Raw genomic sequence first — 20,744 nt, 5'->3', positions numbered from 1 at the left:
AGAATGCCTTAGTGCCCAGGTAGTCTGAGGCTGGTACTTGGTGTGATTGTCTTCCAGCTATTCTGTCTATTGCCCAGGAGAGCTCAGAATAGCATAAATGCCAAGGTTTACCTACAGTGCAGTGATACAAACACAGTGGGTTCGCAGAAGTACCTTTAACTCATTTATTTAAATAAGTCAACTGTTTGTTAAAACTGAACCAGACAAGGTTCAGGAACAGGTTGCAAAAATGGGTGTAGCCTGGATTGATGATTGAGTTTGGTTCTGATTGTTTTACAACTTATATTTTACATTTAAATATTTAAAATGATCTTTTAAATGAGAACTAGTCAACACAGCCATTGTGCCTGTGGACTTGAAAGGACAAGTCAAGAAAATAAATCATCATTTGTCACTTGATGTTAAATATGTGTGTGTGTGTGTCATTAGTTTAATATTTGCTGAAATGGTAAAATGAATGCAGTTGTAAAATAATTTTTGTAAATCATCTTAAATGAAAGGGGAAAGGAACTACTTTGAAACTTGCAGACTTGAAGATGATTTTGATTAGTAAGTTTTCAGGAGCCACATACATTCAATTTTCTGAAGTATGATTTGGAAGTGGGCTGTGATAAACAGAGGATATCAGAGGGCTCCAGCATTAAAAAAATACAAAATTTAGATTGAGTATTCTCTATTGCTGAAAAGTTTTTAAGAATAAGGGTACTAGAGTACAGAAAACTTTTTAAATATTTTGTGATCATTTCCTTTACTGCAGCAGTGTAGATGACTTGATTTTTTTTTTAGAAGAATACATATTCCAAATAGTTTGTTTATTTTCATCATGAGTTAATATGGATCTTAGTTAATTTTCAGGTAGAATGACCTGTACGCTCCTTTTTTTCAGTACCTTTAAGCTGAATACTTATATTACCTAGTAATTAAGACTAGCGGGGTATTCATTATGATAAATGACTCTGCACAAATACCTGACAATTACCAAATGTTTTAGTTATTATGGAATGAAGGTTGTTTAATTAATGATCAGGTAAATTATAGCAATTTTTTTTCCGTCTTGAAGTGCAATGAGAGACAGAATTCACCAGTGACGTCTCCAGGGTCTTCTCCACTTGCACAGAGAAGAAAACCACTTCCAGACCCCCTGCAAATCCCACATCTTAGTCTTCCACCTGTACCTCCTCGTCTGGATCTTATTCAGAAGGGAGTAGCACGATCACCATGTGCCAGCCCAACTGGATCACCAAAGGTAAATCAGGCTGAGCTGTATTTCTTTTTATCTGAAAAATCATACTTGCTTATTTATTTTGGAAAATTGACTAGTAAGAAATTTTGCATTTTCTTTTTCAGAAGTTCTGGCCAAAAGATCAAAATGTCTCATAGCTTAGAAGAACTGTAGATTAGATCAATATTGATTAAGTCCTCTGAAGACTCTCATCTCCTTCAGTTGGCTTTGGCCAGCGCCTGTCCCTTTGCATAGCCACCTGATTATAGTTAAATTTGTTGGTCACATGTGACCTCTGTTAGTCTGATGGTTATATTGCACTTAGTTATGCTCAGAATTTTAAAGATAACAGTTTTACATTTCTGTAATGGATCATCCCTATCTAAGAAAACCTGATTCACAAAAATAAATAGAAATGAAAGTTTCCTAAAAGTAGTTTTAAACGTAATTATCTCATTAAAATTACATGCTGTTCACTAATGACAATTCATGCTCATTTCCACAGTATCCTGGCAAGAGAAATATGTGCAGACACACTGCTTTCAAACTTTCAGGTGTTGTGTATTAGGACTCAGGTTTCAGGGAAAGTAATGACTGTAGCTAATAAATTATGTGCTATGTTCAATGAAACAAATGATGCTAAAGAGTTACCTATTTTTTTTTAAGTGGATAAAGATGAGGGAAAACAAATACTATGTTATTTTCTGGTATAAGTTGATCATTTTGTTGCAATTGTTAGATAGGGAGAGTGAATTAGATTTGAATTTTTATTTTTGTTTAGGAATTCAAATTGCATTTTGACAGCATAAATAGAAACCTGTAGGTTGAAAATAATGCAGTATTAAGTACTCTATTTTGCCAAATTTTTAGCTTTAAGCTTGAAAATCCACTTAAAAAAATTCTAGTTGTATAAAATATAGAGGAAAAATGGATATTTAATGAATGTTTGTTTCCTTATCAATCTTCTCTCACTGTTTATTATTATAGAAGGAAAATTACAACACTGAGAATATATGCTAACCATTTGGCACATATATGCTAACCATTTGGCACATCCATTACATTTGTATGTTTTATATGTATAATGTAAAATAAGTATATTTTATAATATACAATGTTCATGGCTAAATAGAAAATCAGAAATACCACCAGTGTTGCTTAAATTTTTTTAACTAACGTTAATTGGACAACACTCTCCTTTTTCCATGAAGTTTTTACTGAAAGCAAAAGTAAAATATTTCTGGGGGTGCAAGAGAAATAAGGTGAGGAGTAACAAGGATCTAATTTCCTATTTTTTAAAAAAAGATACCTGCTAAGATTTTTTTGTGTAGTCAAAAATCTGTTCTCTCTTTCTTCAGTGGAGAACAATTAAAAGAAAGAAATTTGGACCCAACTGTTTTTGTTGCAGCCTTGACAGTCAGAATAACTATTTTTCTTGACTAGAAATTGAATTATAATTTTTTAATATAATATACTGTCCTATTTATGTTAATAGGCCTGCAGACAGAATAACTCACTTTTCAATGTAAGTAATGTGTAAAGAGGCTGCACTAAAAATGCATAGAGGGTTAACCTGTGAAGTGAGACCAAATATCATTCTTGCTTCAAAAATTTTGTGGATTCACTGTCTTGAAGTGGTAATATTATGAAGGCAGAGCCATGAAAATAACATTTTACAGTGAAGAGAATCTTCCTAGTATTTATTAGGATAACTGATGGAGGAGAAAAACATCTCCTGAAAACCTAGGATGACTTGAGCATAGTTTTGTAAACTGCTGTTAGTAATTCCCTTGCAATGAGAGTACTTTGTTTTTCTCTCAGATGAGCGCTCTTAGAAGCTTTGTAAATACCTATGTGTATTTCTGATTACTAAAAAGCTGAAAAACAAGTTATAGTACACACAATTTTCCAGAATATTTCACCATTTATGACTCAGTTACATTCTGAAAAAGGAAGCACTCTGGCAAAGATTGTTTACAGATGAGCTTGTTGTAAACATAAATGAATACCAAGCATGTTACCTGAAAAACTGAACTGCAATTCAAACATATTTGGCATTCTAACAACATGTAGCATGTAGAGAATGGAGTCATCCCTAGTTACATCAGTGAAAACAAAATACTTACCTTCCTCCTCCTCCCAACTTCCTTCCTCAGATTCCTTGCGCTGCAGCAGAAATGGAGTGCACGTTCTGAAGAGAGCATGTGTACTCACGAGCTCTTCTGAGCACAAAACAAGCCTGATGCTTAACCTAATGGAGGTTCTTTTCTGATGCCTTGAAAATATCTTGTTCAGAAAATATAAAGCCATACTTGGTCATGAGAGAGATATGTATGCCTATAAGTAATAATTTTTAAAAACTTACTGTTTTGTTTAGTCTTCTCCTTGTATGGTGAGGAAACAAGACAAACCTTTGCCAGCACCTCCACCTCCCTTGAGAGATCCTCCACCGCCTCCCCCGGAAAGACCCCCTCCAATTCCACCAGACAACAGGCTAAGCAGACATCTGCATCATCCAGAAAGTGTGCCTTCCAGAGACCAGCCAATGCCCCTTGAAGGCTGGTGCCCCAGAGATGTGTTTGGGACAAGTCAGTTAGTCGGATGTCGAATAGGGGGTGATGCTTCCCCCAAACCAGGACTGACGGCAGTTTCAAACATAAATGGAAGGCATAACCGCTTAAGTTCTGAGACTGGATTTATGAGAAAACACAGACGTCACGAACTGCCTGCAGAAAGTGCCAAGGTAAGATACGTGCTGAAGGCTAAGATGATGTTCTAATCCAGCCTTTTCATGCATTGGCTAAAGTACTCTTTTATATTGGTAAGCGTTGATCGGCTTTTTCTGAAACTTTCCTTTTAAGAATATGCTGGTCATAAATAACAGAAGAACTAATTAAATACTGCAGTTTGTAAAGCAGTGGTACATCAGGGGCTAACCTACAATATAATTTTAACATGAAGCCTTCAAAAAAATGACTTGAAGAGAAGATTCTAGATTTGCTATATTCTAGCAAATGCATAGGGTTGGTGCATGATGATAACTTCAATTATGTAGCATCTCAAATCCACTTTAGAGGTGTCTCGTGCCAAAATTGTTTATACATTTATTGATGGGATGAGAGATACTCCAGTTGCCTCTGTCACAGGTATGGTAATGGCTTGTTAACCCCTTCAATCTATGAATTATGTAATGTGTAAGGTGATATATACAAATATACTTAAATTGTCAACTCTGTTGTGTGTATTATTGCAAAAAATAGCTAAATGTTGTAATGATTAGGTTGTCTTGGTCATCAGTAAAACAGTATTTTTAAAAGAGCATTAAATCAGTTATCATGTTCAGTGTAATCTAATGGAAAGTATCTAACCTGCCTTGACCGTAAGAAACAGAGCCAACCAATACATCCAAAGCCAAGTTAATTATAGAATAGTTTATTGTATGCATTTATTACTGACTACATTGGCAGCATCCTCAAAGAGCTCAATGTGCAGCCCCAGTGTTACATTGCTTTTTTTGATATTATCATCAGTACTATAAACTTTATTGAGGAAATTAGCGTTGCAATCCTCTTGTATCTCCACTTCTGTTTTTCAGTTGTTTACAATAATATGCATTTCTTTAGCTGTTTTTTTTTCCTCCTTTGTAAAACCTGACAAGAGTCAGGTTATTAAATAAGAGCAATAAAATCACTGGCAGATATCGCAGTTCTGCCTCTAAATTTGGAAGTAAGCAAACGCTCGATTATGGGTTTGCTGATCCTAACTTTCTTGAAAGAAAATTTTATACTAACATTATACTTCTTCCTTGTACTTGTCAAAATATGTCCTGTATGTCATACTACATTGCTGATGTATAGAGAGGCTGAGACATGCTTCACCTTCAATGAAAAAAATTGTTACAGGACCACAAGGTAGGAAGAGGGAGAAAAAGTCGTGCAAGATGGATAATTTTTCTTTTATGCCAGTACATCTCACCTGCAGTGCTTTGAGAATATAGAAGAGAGAAGGGAGTAGAAAATGGTGAATAAGTAGGCAGGAGACATGAAGGTGTAGAGAGAGAGGAAAAAAAAGAGTGGGAAAAAGGCAAGGAAAAAAGCTCAACATGAGATATACATGAAGTACTGGCAACTGCTGGAAATTAAAACATCTATCTACTGCTTTTTTTTCTGACCACAGAGAGCTATGCTCAGAGCTATGCTGTTTTACAGTCAAAAGATTACCAGACAGGGAGAACAAAAAGTAATGAAATTATACTAGCTATCTCTACTGATTTACTGAAATGTTAACAGGAAATTAAATCCAGCATAACTTTTAAGGTATGGATTGTGCTTCAGCTTTAGCAACCTGTCACTTCCTTAAAATTTCATAAAAGAAATCACACATGCTTACTCTATTGCTAGCCATCATTTCTGAGAACAGTAAGAAACAAGACTGCCTGTAGACCAGGGAAATAGATGGTTAGATGCAGATTTGAGTACAGAGATTCTTGCTATCCTTTTCTGTTTTCACTGGGGTTTTAATTCTCTTGCTCTGATAAAATCGTAAATCTTGTCCTTTGCAGTTTGATGTGGGGTTATTTACAGACATTTCAAAATACCAGAATTTCTCTTCCCTAAGGGCCAGCCCTTGTCTTCAGGTGCACCCATGGATCACTATTGAGTTGCATGCATCTCTGAAGGCAGAATTTGGGCAATTTGGCCTTTGGGCAACAAAAATTCTTTCATGTAAGATAAACTTTCACTGAATATGGACTTTCAAATAAAGCCTAAAAGATTAACTTCTTGATTGCTGGTACCTATGCTGTCAAGCATGAGGCATCTCTATTGCCAAAATCAGTGGAGATAATGGTTAAAATTTCCAGGAACCCAAACTGTCATATAAGAGGAATGTTGACGTTATGGTGATAGCTTTCACAAAAAGCAGTGATAGACAAGACAGAGGAGTTTCCTGCGTTTCCTGTTTCCTGCATTGTCTCAGTCAGATTTCCGACTTCTAGGCCTCCATTTGCCAGTTTGTGTTTGAAGCACTGCTTACGTGTTTTACTGCTCTTTGTGTGTGTTTTCATTTTTCTTTTAATAAATTCTATAACTTGTGAGCTTGTAGGTTACATTATAGTTTTTCCATAATTCAATTTATGCATCTTATCTGGATCTGATTAGAAAAGTGGAAGGACTGTGAGCTTAATGAGCAGAGAGAGGAATATGGAACAGGTATGAGCCTTACTGAAAGAACAGACAGAAAAACTACTATGGGAGTACCCTGAGCCTTAAAGAGGCTGCTATCTGGGACATGATGAGAAATCCTCCAGACAAAAAAAAAAGGGGGGGGGGGGGAGGGAGGATGAAAGATGGAGGGGCGGTAGAAAGAAAAGTTTTTGTTTGAGCCAAAATGTAAGCTGTAGCTGGCAGAAAGCAGAAGATTGGTTTTCTAAATTCATGCTAACAGTGCTGTAATTCTGGAGATGACGATGGAGCAGGAAAGCAACTAATGCCTTTTGGCTTGAGAGAATAACTTGAAGAGTTGGAGAAGATTGAGAGCTAGAAATGCACCAACTCCTGTAACCCACACAGCTGAAATCAGAGGTAGACTCACACCACTGCTGACAGGTAAAGAAACTAAGGAGAATGTTTGGTGGGACAGGCAGAGAAGAGCTCTGAATAATCCATGCAAAGAACCAAGAGGAAGAGCTTTGGGAGCCACAGATGATGCGAGTTCTGATGGTTTGCCTTGACATACTGTGTTGTGGAACTGTACAAGCTTCTGTACTATCGTAGGGGAGCCGCTTTCACTGATGAAGCATGTCCTGCCTTTCTACCCTTTGTGCATGAGAACAGGTTTCACGTCAAGCCCTATCAATTTCACATTTTGTGCCTTTTGCCAGACAAGCAAAGGCAGAGAACTGTGTGAATACTTGTCCCAGAGCAGAGTCTATTTCAGATGCATCTTTGTGTGCTGTAAAGCTTGTTGTATTCCAACATTGGCTAAGAGCTTTCTGATATAAGGGTATTTAAGGTTCATGGAGAATCTCATTTGCCAAGAGTACATGCCTGTATAAAAAGAATCTGTATAGTAAGGAATTTCTAATGCTATAGTTCTGTAAGACTACTGCAGTTTATTTGTGAAATGACACTAGAAATTTAAACGTTGAAAATTCTTTCAAGAGCAACCAATCTTATATCCACATTAGTAATGCGCGGTTTTGCCATTTTCTCTTATTATTAATCTAAATGTAATTTCAGAATTGGACAAAGTGTGTATCCCATTTTTTCTTAATTATAAAGCTTTGTAGGTTAAGATGACTTGGCCTTTGGCCTTTTGTTACTATATATGCGACTGGAAAAGTGTGAATCATACAATCTGTTTAAACTAAACAGCTTTTTTTCTTCTCAGTTTTCAATTACATTTTTTTCATTAAAATATCTTTATATCTTCTTTTTCTTTCTAAAACTTACGAGAAGATATTTTTGTTTAAAAAGAGCTATGTCTACTAATTCTTTGGTAATTTTAAAAGGGAAAAAAGAAAGCAAAAACCCTGTGGTATGTTTTGTAGTATTGGAATATTTAAGTTCATTTGAACTTAAACAAATATAAAGTATTTGAATCACTCATATTTGAGTGATTAAAGAACGACTTTGAAAAGGCGGATGGTTTTAAAAGAATAAAGGGACTGTGGAAACTCTCCACTAGAGACGACTTCAATAGCATGAAACAGAATTCTGCGAGCACTTAAAATCAAGTACTTAAAATGACTGAATTGAAGCTTTCCAGCTGCCATTTTAACAACTCTTTGGTTTTTAAATAGGTGAAAAATACTGCATTTTGAATTGGGAAAAGGTGTTTCTCTACAGCTTTTTTCATTGCTTCTAGGTACCCTAAATTGTGGGATCGGAAGTTTGGTATCAAAGTGAATACGCCTGTTCTCAGAATGTGATGAGACTATCTTTTCAGAGCAACTACTTCCCTCAAGGATATTGCATATGGTGTATAGCATTATGTAGGAAAAAATGGCTTTTTCTGTGTCTTTTATTTGCAGAAAGATTGCAAACAGTATAATTGATTTTACATTTCATTGCCTGATACATCTGGCAAAATACTGTGACATACAAGAAATATTTGAAATTAACTGAAACATTCAGCTTTGAGATTTTATTTATAGGTCTCATCTAAAAATTTTCATGCCCATGGGCTATGTATAATGCTTTAAAACCAGTGTATTTACTCTTAAGCACTGATGCATTTGAAGAAAAGTGTTTAAGAAGTTCATGAAACTGTTTATAATTAGAATATCATTTTATCAGAATTGAGGCAGAGCACCAAAGTTTTACTTTCAGCTAGACTCTTGTTTAAAATGCAATAGTTTTTATATTTGATTTTTTAAAAGGGATACAAGGTTTATATCTTCAATTGTATCATTCTGGTTGTGGTCTGGCCCAGTATCGAAGTTGGGGAAATGAGCGTTTCTCAAATCAGAATAAGCACTCAGGAGTAAAGTGCCATTGCACTCTGGAGAAGTTTCTTAGTCATTTCTTTAACCAATTGCTATTTGAACTATCATCATCAGTTTGTAGATCTAAGCCATTTGGTTAAATGGAGCAGTTGACAGCTCTGAATTATTGTTTCAAGCTGTATGCACATTCACAAGAGTAACATTACATGAATTTCATCCCCGACTCATACTTCAATCATAATATAATCTTTTGCTATTGGTGAGAGCAAATCAGGAAGACAGTCCTGCAGATAGGGGATGGATTCCGTGGCAGGTACTCTACTGCAGTTTTTAAAAAGCAGTTTTTAAAAGCATTAATATTCTGTACCTGTCTTTTGCATGCTGTGCTTCACCTCTCTCACTTTTATCAGTTTGCAGTCTTGAAATCTTAAGTTTCCTCCAAGCAGTTCAGCTGTAACTGAGCAGTCCCTCTAACTGTGATAAAAAATTACCTCTTTTAGTGAAGGTGTAAGCTAATGTGTTGTACAAATCCCAGTTGGGATGAGCTGAAACACGTGTCCAAAGAGCCATTTTGGAGTATAGCTCTATTGTGTGAATTCTTAGGGAATCATTTACTTACAGCCTCCTCAAAGTTTACTTTGTAATATCTGTTTAATGAACATCTGTGATGATAGAGAGGAGAGACCCCAGTAACATTTCTGTGATTTTTAGGTATTTTCAAATGGTCATCTGGTAAATGAAGAATATGATGTCCCTCCACGGCTTTCACCCCCTCTTCCAGCTGCCTCTGTCATCTCTAGTATAAAGTAAGTTAACTTTATCTGTAAAATAAATATCTGTAAAAGAAATTCTCTAGTACTAAAAGGAAAAAGGAACAAGAAAGAAAATGAACTAATATCATTTGATAATTGATTTTCCATGAACTTTAATGTGTTTTTACAAAGAGAATGTAAATTGTATTAAGTGGGAGCAGTCTTAATGTTAATTTAAAGTATTACATTTTATAGCAAAAGAGAATGACTTGTGGCAGATACTGCTCATAGGGATTTGGCAGCAGGAACAGATGCTCTCCATTTCTGCTTCTACTACTACTAAAGAAGCAGGGTCAGAACTATGCATTACAGGAGATGAGAGATTCTAGGGAGAGTACGAGAATTAAAGAGCATGATTTGTATGTTTGCACATTCTGTCATTAAATGCTTTCTGGACTTTCTGCACATGGAGCTTTATGCAGGGGTCAGGCCGAGATTTTTGTTTGTCATAGCTTTAAAAAAAATGTATCCATTTTAAATGCAGTCAACTTCCCTAAATTCATGAACGTGTTTTGGAAAATTTTGTTGTTTCAAGCTGCTGACTACTCCTAGTCTTCCAGTAGTGTGACTGTTTATTTGTTACTGACGTGTTGCTCTGGATAACAAGTATTATTTGGACTCTGAATCCCAGAGGATTTTTTTTTTATCAGAAGAAGATTTTTTTAAAATGGAAAAATTGAAGGTATTATAAATTCCTTTGTCAGTTGTTTTTGGAGTCTTTTAGGAAATCAGAGGCTATCATAATGTTTGATGACATCCTACAATTTCTTTCCAATGTACTCTGTGATTCTTGCTGTTAAATAAAATATTGGTGCAGTCTGTATGTACTAACCTTGAGTATATTCTCATTAGGATGTAATTTTGCCATATCTTTAGCATCCATTTCATTGTTATTGAGGTAAAGGTAACATTGAAGGCAAGTATATCTCAGCTTTTCATTAATATGTTGCTTTTTTCTCTCCCAAAGTGCTAGAGTAAAGGTGCAGTGGAGTAGTGACTGTTTCATTCAGAAGCATAGTCAGGTAGAATCAAGAGCTGAGTTGAAATTTTCCATATTACTTACAGTTCAGAAATTAGTTAGGACATTAGCCAGACGTTTTTGTAGTCGAATGTTGAGATGTAACCTGACTGATGCAAGGGTCTCAGAAGAGTCATAGTTTAGATATCTCATGTATTCATTCCCCTCTATAGATTGTATTCTTCGGCTTGCTTATTCCTACCATGATACATTCAGCTCATGAATGCTCCACCCCATGTCAGTCAGAAAGAGACAGCAGTAACTCTGGAGAGACTAAACATTTTGATATTCCAAATTAAATTATAGAGTTATGAAGAGGGGAAGATTCTTATTTTTATTTTTCATATTGTTGAAATGCCAAAACATTCTTCTTCATGAAAATCCTGTATTTTATTCAGATTTTACAAGTGTAGTCAAGAATCAAGGTACAATAAACACCATGCAGTGTTCACTGAAAGCAGTAACCTGAACTTAGCTAATGGCCTAATAGGCGGGCTTGTTGGGATGTGTCAGCCATCCTGTGGTGACTCTCCTTGTGTGCAAGCTTGCCCTGTGATGCACAGAAAATTGAGTACCCCTCTGTGAATGAGGGCAAACTACTTCAAATACTTTAAGTATTAAGAGTAGAGCACACATAAAGTCAATTGCCAGACATGGAGCAGTTGACATCTTCTTGATCATGTGATACATCTAATTTTACACTTATTTTGCTAAAACAGAGCTACATTCAGGCCTTGTAAGATTAAGGCTTTTGACTATATTAGCAAATACTACCGTGCAACAGGAGATGATATGTAAGACAGAAGAGTTGGTAGTAAGGACCTGATGTCTGCACTGAACATGTTATGGGTGCAGGGGCTGAACTAGGTATAGTCTAGTCCCATGAATTTGAACTGTCTTTAGCAACTGGAACATAGTAAATGCATGCTTGGGTGCAACTTGTGCTTTAGTTTAATCTGAAAAGAATCCAAGCTGTGCACTCCTCAGTGCAAACCAAAGCACAGTAAGCAAGGACATTGAAGAGATTGACTCCAAAAGTACAGTCGTAATCCAGACTAAAACACTGATGTATGTGGACTGCAAGTTCATAGTGTCCAAGCTCTGTGAGTCAGGTTACCAGGGGGACTTTTCCTTGAAATACTTCTAAATAATTGTGAGATACTGTTTTCTCAGAATTTCTGGATTACAACTTAGTTGGACTTGAAGTGACTTGACAAAAAACGCTTGACAATTTTAAAGCTTTGCCTGTTTTGCCTTTGCCCTTGCCTTTGAGTGAATCTCTTCTCTGGTAAATAAGGGAGATTGATATCTAGCTTCTGCTCAACAAGTCAGAAAATACTAAGGCATCTCTTACCAGAATGTAATTCTGACTTCCAATTTTAAAACACTGCCAGTTAAGGAGTAAGGAAGAGAAACTAGTGAATACTATAATACAGTGTGCCATTCAGTTCTGTACTTCTCTGTACACAAATCTTCTAAAAATGTAGAGTAATAAAGTTTTTAAGAGCATAATTACTGAAGATTTTCCTGACTTGATGAACAAATGTCTGTCTTTCATACCTAACATTATAATGACATATTCATCTTTTTAATTACGAATAACTGTGAAATGTTTATCTCTTTATTTTATTAGATTGTTTTTTGTAGACCAATAGACTGACACTGTTATAGTAGAACAAAGAGGTTTAATCAAACACAATTTGATCTTGAAAAAATTTCAATAATTGTGAAAAATGGGATAGACTTAACAATGAAAAGGATATTTGGAGTCCAATTTCATTACAAGTGGAGTGTAAATTGGAAGACTAATATGATTTTTTTTAAACTATGGATTACAAGATGATAGTAAAATATATGATGCATGTGTAGGAAAAGTTATGACTCTTACGGAGGGTATTATCTATACGGTAGTACTGTAAAATATCTAATGCTTTACCAATGGAAAGCACTTTTCAAATACTAATCTTGCAATATATACAATATGGCAAATTCTCCATCAAAGATGGAGAAAGAGAGACTTTACTAGTCTGAAGGACTTGTCTAAGGCTACATAGCACTCAGAAGCAGAGGCAGGCTTAAAACCTACACCTCTGCTAACTCCAAATCAGTAATGATTCCTTAGTAGTGCAGTGATGCTGGGAAATAGATTTTGGCATACACATACTGGTGTTCTGTGAACAGAGTGCTCTAGGTTCTTGTGGTTACTGAGGAAATACGAGATAAGCAGAGGTATGAACTAGCTGAGTCTCCTAATTTTTTTTTTGTTTCTAGCTAACAATAAGCAGTTATTGGTAAATGAATCTCACAATGTTGTACTTGATCGTCACCTGACGATTGTACACTGTCACCCGAACTCAATTTTATACTGTAAATTTCCTTAAGTACCTTAATTGCCAGTATTTCAAGAATCAAAATTGCTGCTATAACCAACTTCAGAGAGGGCCTACTGCACAACTTTGGAGCAGACTCTACATTCTGTTACGTGTAATTTGTGTAAATGTATATCATAGGGGGATTTTTTTTCCAATTGTGGCCTTTGGAGAGGGTTTCAAATGAGATTACAGAATTGGCCTCCACATTGGTCAATATTGGGTATTTCTGATCTAGGGATGTATATCTCAAACATTACCATTTGAAAAAGCCAGTAACTAAATTTATGTTAAAAAAATAATTTGTATATTTTATATATAAAATGTTCGGAACATCCTAGATTGCCAGATAAGGATGCCTACCCATCCACGAAAATGAGAACATTTATGCTATGTGGGCCTTTGAACTTTTTACTTGAGAATTCTACTGAACAGTTGAGTTTTTCATTTTTAAAAGAAATCTTACATTCTACAGAATTCTTACTGTCCTGTTACATTTTTACCTTTTCTTTAAATGACCATACAGCAGTGACACAAAACTCTTGTCTGTTAAAATAGGAATAGAAATCAAAAATGGAAAAAGCAATTTCAAGCTGCATTACTGTATTTACAAAAGGCCTTTTGCTCCCTCTACAGAAGGTGGCTGAAAACTGCAATACAATTTACAGTTCAGTGACATAAATCTTCTTTCAACCTTGTCTTCATTTAGTAGATCTTTACAAAAGAAATTGGATTCCCATCTTTCACAAGATTGTTCTTTTAAGTTAAAAGTGTATTACTGATTGCAGGAAAGAGTGTCTGAGAAGTTTAAAATACCTAGGGAGCTCTGGACTTTGATTTTGTTCAAACAAAAGCAGCACATCCACCCCTCTGCCTTCTATATGCCTTTTTCTTTCTCTGTCATCTTTTTTTTCTTTCTTCTTCTTCTTCTTTTTTTTTTTTTTTTTTTTTTTTTTTTTTAATTTACTGACCCCCTAGTACTCATGGTGACTACAGTTATTCACTACTGTTCACACAGTACCTGGGCATTCTGAAGTCCTGTGACATCATCTAATGCAAATGGTGAAAAATAAACATTTTTCCATTAAGAAACATGTTATGTGTCAGTGCTGTTTGTGTTGAAAAAAAAGGGAGATAGGCTTAGTCTGTCAGTTCAGCTCTTACCTTATGATAAAATCAAGCTAATCAGATCACCAAAAGAGAAGTTACGTCCATTCTCTTCTTAGGTTTCCCTGTAGTCCTTAACAGCTTCCCTAAATGACATATTAAGTAGATCACTCTTGTAAAGAGCTATGTAGTTCAGTGCAGGGGCCATTAGCCATACTATCAACCATACATCAAAATGATCATGAATGCATTGCATATCTTTTTTATAGGTCCTTAAGCTGTTGGCTTTTTTTGTGGCAAAGAATAAATGTACTATTTACTGCATACGTTAATATCCACATAATTTCTGAAGTCATACACTCACTGCTGTTGGTGTACAGCTAGTTGAAGAATCAGACGTTTGTGGTTTTCATGTGTGATGGAAGTGAATTAAGCCCTTAATGTAACCTTTTGCATTTTGAATGTTTGGTGAGCTTCTTATTTGTTTAAATGTATCATTGTAATCACTACAGATGGAGGAGCTATATGTATAAAAGAGCGCATATCGATCGCCAGACCTATAATCTAGCTAGTTATATCTTTAAAAGGGCAAAAGATAAAATGCTGATCTTGTTGAAATATAACAGAATCACTTTCAGCATACAGTGCTCTCTAAAATGAAGTTTTTGCCTAACATTTTATGTAAGCTCGTGCAGCAGAAAATCAGACAGTAGGAGTTTTAGTTTTTTTTAAAAAAAGTCAGATCCAGCAGTGTTCAAACTTGTTACCTGAAAATGGAAATGGTATATTCTACCTCATTCCTCAGCTTCTGCTGCTTCCAAAAGAAATATGAGTTAGTGTTTAAGATGACAATTCCAGTTCGAAGTATAAATACTTCAAAATTATAGGCAAATTCTTGAAGTTCAATAATGGTATGGCTGGAACAAAGTTTCACTGAAAGGATGACTGGCCACTCCCTCCCTGAGCCCTGCTAAATATTCTTTGCTCTGAATTAATTTTTATTTTGTTCTTTTGATAAATGCAAGCAGATTAAAGCCATTTAAGTATTTGTTTTGCAGTCTAATTCTTTGCAATTCTCTGCTATGTTGTGCTTTCTTAAAACGAAAGAAAAGCCAGTAACCATATAATTTTTAGTTTGACATGGGTTTTTTTGTTTCCTTATATGTAGATATGTATTTTAAGGACATTTAGGCTAAAGGAGATTCTGTAATAATTAAACTAAAGCTGATCTTTTTCGCATCTCCGTAGGTGCCCTGTTCCTGTAGCAAATTCACTCACTGATAAATCAAGAGACCATACAGATGATGATGATGAATACAAAGTTCCTTCTTCCCATCCTGTAACACTGAGTTCACAACCACCTCATTGTCATAATATAAAACCGCTTACTCGGTAAGGTCACTTATCAACTTGGAAGGCAACTTATTTACAAAAAACAAAGGAAAAAACTTTTTTTTTTTCCTCTTCAAAATTTGAGTTCAAAATGTACACTCGTGGTTAAGCCCTCTACCTTCTAATATGTCTTATATTTTCAAGCTTGGATTATTTATGCTTCTTCCATTTGAATACCACCACAGTCATAAACCTCTGAAGTTCACTGTATTGTATCTCTATTGTGTCAAAACTCAGTGCTTTTAACTTTTGAATATCATTCCTGCAGTTGATGCTTGTCTCCCTTAGGTTGAGGTTTTCAGACTTGACTGGGAGATTCAACCTCACAACTCGTACAGATTTCATTTTTAGGAGAATTGTGTGACTAAGAACACCAGAGTCAGCTTTGAAAAACTTCAATTTTCATATTTTGTTTAATGCATTTTAAGAAGCAACACAGTCCTGAAAAATACGTGAATCAGCATGCTATGTCTAGCAGCTGTACATACATTTTATTCTCTTTTTATTCTACTTGTACAATGCCTTTTTGCTTTTGAAGCCCGTTCCACAGCAGATTTTCTTTGTGCTTCTCAGGAAGAAAACTTTTTTCTATTCAGATGGAATCTCTCTCTTTTGCTTTAAATATATTCTAAAATTATATCCCAAACTGTCACAGTTTTTGAATTACTAATGGATTGTGGCAAGGAGATTTGGAGCCAAGGGACATGGCAACATAAGGCTATGTCACTCATGGTGAATTTCTTGGTCCTTGACTCATAACAAAAATCAGAATGTCTAGATTGAAAAGAATAAGTCTGAAAAAAAGGTCAATTCCGTATTGGTCTTTTAAGTCAAAGGTATCAAAGGTAAAATGAGTTATTGATCTGCAGAGTTCAAACTCTTCTGTTATTAAAAACTGTTGTGACATATTGCCACTGTTTTATTTTTTTTTCTCTCTTTCTCTTTCAGTTACAAATTTTAGGCCTCTTTAATCAGAGATTTTGGCAAGTGGAGAAAAGGTCATATTCTGACCACTGCTTGCAAGCAGGTTACAAATTCTGAGAAGCAGAGGCTGTCATTACCAGAAATGCTAATTGCATATAAGTGAATGTTACATAGTTGTTTGAGCTTTATGGTCTTACACTCTTGAATTCCTCTACTAAAAATTGATAATGAATAAAATTATATGTTGACCAAGCAAAAACTGGAAGAAAAAATTCAAGGTCTTAATCCTTTTTACATCTGCCATTTTTTATCTGGATTTGTTGAACTACTGCTGTGTGGGAATGTCTGTCTCTGCCACATCAAGCATCTAAAAGAGGGCTGAGTTGCTTACGTGATTAGAGTTACACAGGATATTACCTTTCTTAGCTAGGAAGAAGAGAGCAGTATATGGACAGATTACCTTGGCTTACCAGCTCTCAAGGGCTATATCTACATTTGTAAGTAGTGTGATGTAATAGGAGTGGGTCTGTAGAGTGAAACAATTGATACCAAGAATCTGACATCCACACTGTATGTTTTGGGAAGTTTTAAACTCAGACTAGCTCTACAGGCTTAGTAACCTTTAGTAATTTTAGCACACCAGATTGGCTCCTGCAGGGCGTCTTTTAGATTGATGTCATCCAGAAGCAGTCCAATCTGCATGCTCTGATCTCTCTCTGAAATGTGAACCAAAGTGCTGTAAGTAGGGATGACCACGAGATTTTTTTGAAAATCATTTTCTTGATCTGACTAAAACACTAATTTAAGTGTACCGTGAAAGATTCTTGGGAAAATCTCCAGCTGGAGAAATAAAAACTCAATTTTTGGTGTACTGGGTTTGCAGAAAAAGAGTTGAATAGTGCCAGTTGACTGGGCCAGGATTTCGCCAGACATTAGAATTATTCATAGAAGCTATACATACAAGCAGATTTTCCATCTTTCCTCTAGTTTTTGGTTTACGTTTTAGCATGCTGGGTCTTTCACTTTTGTTGTTGTTTTGGTGTTAGTCCGTGACTTGCTGTACAGAAAACATCCTCAGCTTACCATTTAGGTCGCTCTGATGATTAAAAACAGCAGTCATTTTATACAAGAATGTATTCTTTAAGCAAACCACTCTCCTAAGTGTTAGAAAAAAAGAAAACTTGTTTTGAGTATTTATTTGTGTATGCATATATACAACGCTCTGTATACTTTAAATATCTCTTTTCATTAGTGCTAGTTTGGAAAAGCTGAGGTGAACCTTTCAAAAAGATTCTTCATTCTAGTTGATACTGTATGCTTACGTGTTGGAGCTGGGCAAAAAAATGAGAATTAAAAAGCTCCTTCCTATCCCGCAAGAATTGGAATTTTTATGAAAAGAAACTTCTCTCATGGCAGGAGGAAGGTTACATTTTTCAGTATAGCTTAGCAAAACTGTTGACAACAATTGATATTTTCTATTTTCATAATTTTTTTTTCTCATAAACTTTTAGCACTTCTCATTTCTGTCTTGCAGTGTCACCTTCTTTTACCTCTTTTTCCTAAGCTCTTGCATAGCTCCATAGCTCTTGCATAGTACTTACAGAGTTCACTAAAACAAAGAACCTACAAAACTTCTTGTGGGTGGTTTGTAATTTATGAACTACAAAATTCCTCCATCCTACCCTCAAATTTGTATTTATTCTAAGATTTTATGTTCTTTTGCCAGTATATATGACACTTCTAAAAACAGTACATTAATATCACAGAAAGTGATTCACAGTCTTGTTTTCTAGCAGCTAAGTTAATTGTCTGATTTGTTACAGCTGATCTCCTCCTCCCACATATGGGCAAGTTTAGCAATAAGAAATGGAAGAAAAGAGTTTCAGCTTTAGTCTAATTGAGCTGCTATTAGAGGAATGATATATTATTACATTCACTGTCTTTTCCTAATAAAGCTGTTTTGTGAAAAGAAAAAAGGACAGAAGGTTTGATTGTTAATACTAATTTGCTGCCATTCTTTCTAGTGCTGTCTACTGCCAATGTAAACAGCTATTTCAGCATCATTTCTAAACTGATCAGTTATCTGGGCTGACTATGGCCTGGAAAATTCGTCAGTGGTGCTGTGATAGGATGTCTTTTTGCCTGTGGCTGGTTAAATTATTGAAAATGAAGAATAAGTTCAACTTAAAGTTGAAAAGACTCTTAGTTATTTAGTGCATCTGCTGAGGAGTCAAAAGAAGAGCGTTACAGCCACTGCATTTGAGAGATTGAACCAATGTGATTTCAAGGATAGAGGAAACACTTCTGGCACTCTCCTGGGGAAACCAGTACATAACTAAATAGCTCTTATCATTAGAGTTTGTTTTGCCCCCCCTGCCCTTAGTCTTGTAATTATTTCTTATGTTTATTTCATTACCCGTAGTTATAACTCTGGGGACTACAAACACAGTTTCACTTGCTCTTCCCTTGCTGATTCTTAAATCCAGACCTTTATTCGTCCCTCCTTTCTGTGTGGCCAAAGCAGTGTTCAAACTATTGGTGAAACCCGAAATTTGAAATTCTAGCTGTAACTCTAGCAGCTTTGCCAGCGATTACTAATAATGGTGTGTGTAATACCTCTCTTTCTCTCTCTGTCTCTTTTTCTCCCTTTCTGTGTGTCTCTCTGTTCCTCCTTTCTCTTTCTTTCCCTCTCCCCACCTCCAACTGTCCAGCATGTTGCCCTCTTTCTGAAGGAGCACTCTGTGGTTCTTTCTGAACGTGTAGGGTCCGCAGCTCCAATGACAGGACTCGTTTCCCAGTTCTTTGACGTTTATTCAGATAATATTTGATATTATTAAAAGGCTTTCATTCTCTATGATTGTCCCTTAGTCTTTCAATTGAGTCATCATATAAGAATAATCTCCAGTAGATAATACATTTTTCTGACTGCATCCTTGGTATCTTTCTACTTTGTTGCCTGAATCTCTTAAGTTTGTTGTAGGTAGCTTTAATATTTAATAAGATACTGTTGTTTAATTTGAGAGGAGTAATGTACTTCCCATTTTAAAACATAAAAAATTACAATATTAAAAATATATAAAAAGTAGAAGAATCAGCGCAACTCAGATTTTCTATAAAGAAATTAATAGATGCATGTAAAACTGCTTTGGCAGAGATTGTTCATTTTTCATTTTAAATGTTCAACTGAGAATTTAGTTGAAATACGTTATTGCCAGCAGTGTGTTCTGTTTGGTTTTGTTTTTTCTTTTAATATCTTTTCTTTCTCTATACTTCAGTGTGGGTAATTACCAAAACCCACATTTCCCTTCTTTGTGTTTCTGTAAGGGGAATTTTAACAGCTGGAAGGTGAAACAGGGTTGGGTCTGTGACTTAACTTGGTGAATTAACAGAGCTCTGAAGTGAGGCCTAGATTTAATGTTAGCTCTTCCTCTAACTGGTATTTCAGCCTTAAGTAAATTTTTTAAGCAACATCAGTATCTCACCAAGAAAGCAGTATAATTCCTCAAAGGCATTTTTGGGGGAGTTGACCAGTACCTGCTTTCAGTATGAAAGTACTTTGTCATTCTGGGAATGTATACTCAGATAACTGGTAGATTACTTCTTTCTTAATTTCTGTCTTCAGAGTGTGTGAGAATGGTCAATGTGCTGGAATAACGAATGGAACACACAGTGCTGCTTCTGAGATGAAGAAATCAAAACATCCTGAGCTAGGTATATTTTTTTCCTTTTTGCTTATTTTTTCGTTCTTTAACAAGAAGATTTACTCTGTGCCATTCTAGGGGTACAGCGAGAAAGCATTCACTTCTTGTGATTATGTCATTCAGGAGATGTCTATGATGCACCCACCGTTCCGGTACCTTTGCCACCTGCACGACCTCCTACCAGAGACAACACAAAACACAGCTCTTTGCTCAACAGGACACCCTCCGATTATGATCTTCTGGTGCCCCCTTTAGGTTGCAGTCTTTTTGCTAATTACGTTTAATGGTTAACATAGCCTAGATTAACCAAATACCATGCTTACTGAAAAAACCACAAATGTGTATTTAAGAGTACTGAACAAGCTATGGGCTAAATCGCACAGCTGTGCTTCAATATTTTTATCAAAATCTTTGCTTGGCATATGTCTGTAAGCCCTTATGCAAGACATAGACAAAAAGGCAAGCTAAATCTGTATCCAGATTACAAAGAAAGACAAAAATGTTTTCTATAAAATAGATTATGAATTTTTGTCACTTAATGTGAAGTTTGACCAATGTAATTTAGTGCAATTGTGGAGAGTTTTTCATATTGTAGCTTGAGTGTTTACATCTGTTTTATCACATACAAAGAACATGGCCCAAGAAGTAGCATCTGAGTTAAAGAAAATTTAATTTATTTTTTTCCCATTATCAAGAAATAGTCCAAAACTCACAGCTGCCTACAGTCATCAAAAGCAATCTTTCTCAACCCT

At 35.5% G+C, this 20,744-nt stretch overlaps 1 protein-coding gene across 3 annotated transcripts in view; it reads left to right on the top strand.

Moving 5' to 3' along the window:
- CBLB (Cbl proto-oncogene B) overlaps window positions 1-20,744 on the top strand; it is a 141,781-nt gene that overhangs the window by 107,836 nt on the left and 13,201 nt on the right. For 2 of the 3 annotated variants that reach the window (XM_062596613.1, XM_062596622.1), the window contains exons 11-16: window positions 1,061-1,246; window positions 3,600-3,965; window positions 9,381-9,475; window positions 15,224-15,367; window positions 19,914-20,002; window positions 20,116-20,247. In XM_062596613.1, coding sequence (XP_062452597.1) covers window positions 1,061-1,246; window positions 3,600-3,965; window positions 9,381-9,475; window positions 15,224-15,367; window positions 19,914-20,002; window positions 20,116-20,247 — 1,012 coding nt within the window. The remainder of the gene's footprint in view (window positions 1-1,060; window positions 1,247-3,599; window positions 3,966-9,380; window positions 9,476-15,223; window positions 15,368-19,913; window positions 20,003-20,115; window positions 20,248-20,744) is intronic. The other variant, XM_062596627.1, reaches the window with a different exon arrangement.

Source organism: Rhea pennata, chromosome 1 (genome assembly GCF_028389875.1).
Source record: "Rhea pennata isolate bPtePen1 chromosome 1, bPtePen1.pri, whole genome shotgun sequence".
NCBI lineage: Eukaryota > Metazoa > Chordata > Aves > Rheiformes > Rheidae > Rhea > Rhea pennata.
This window is presented reverse-complemented; position numbering and strand designations above follow the sequence as displayed.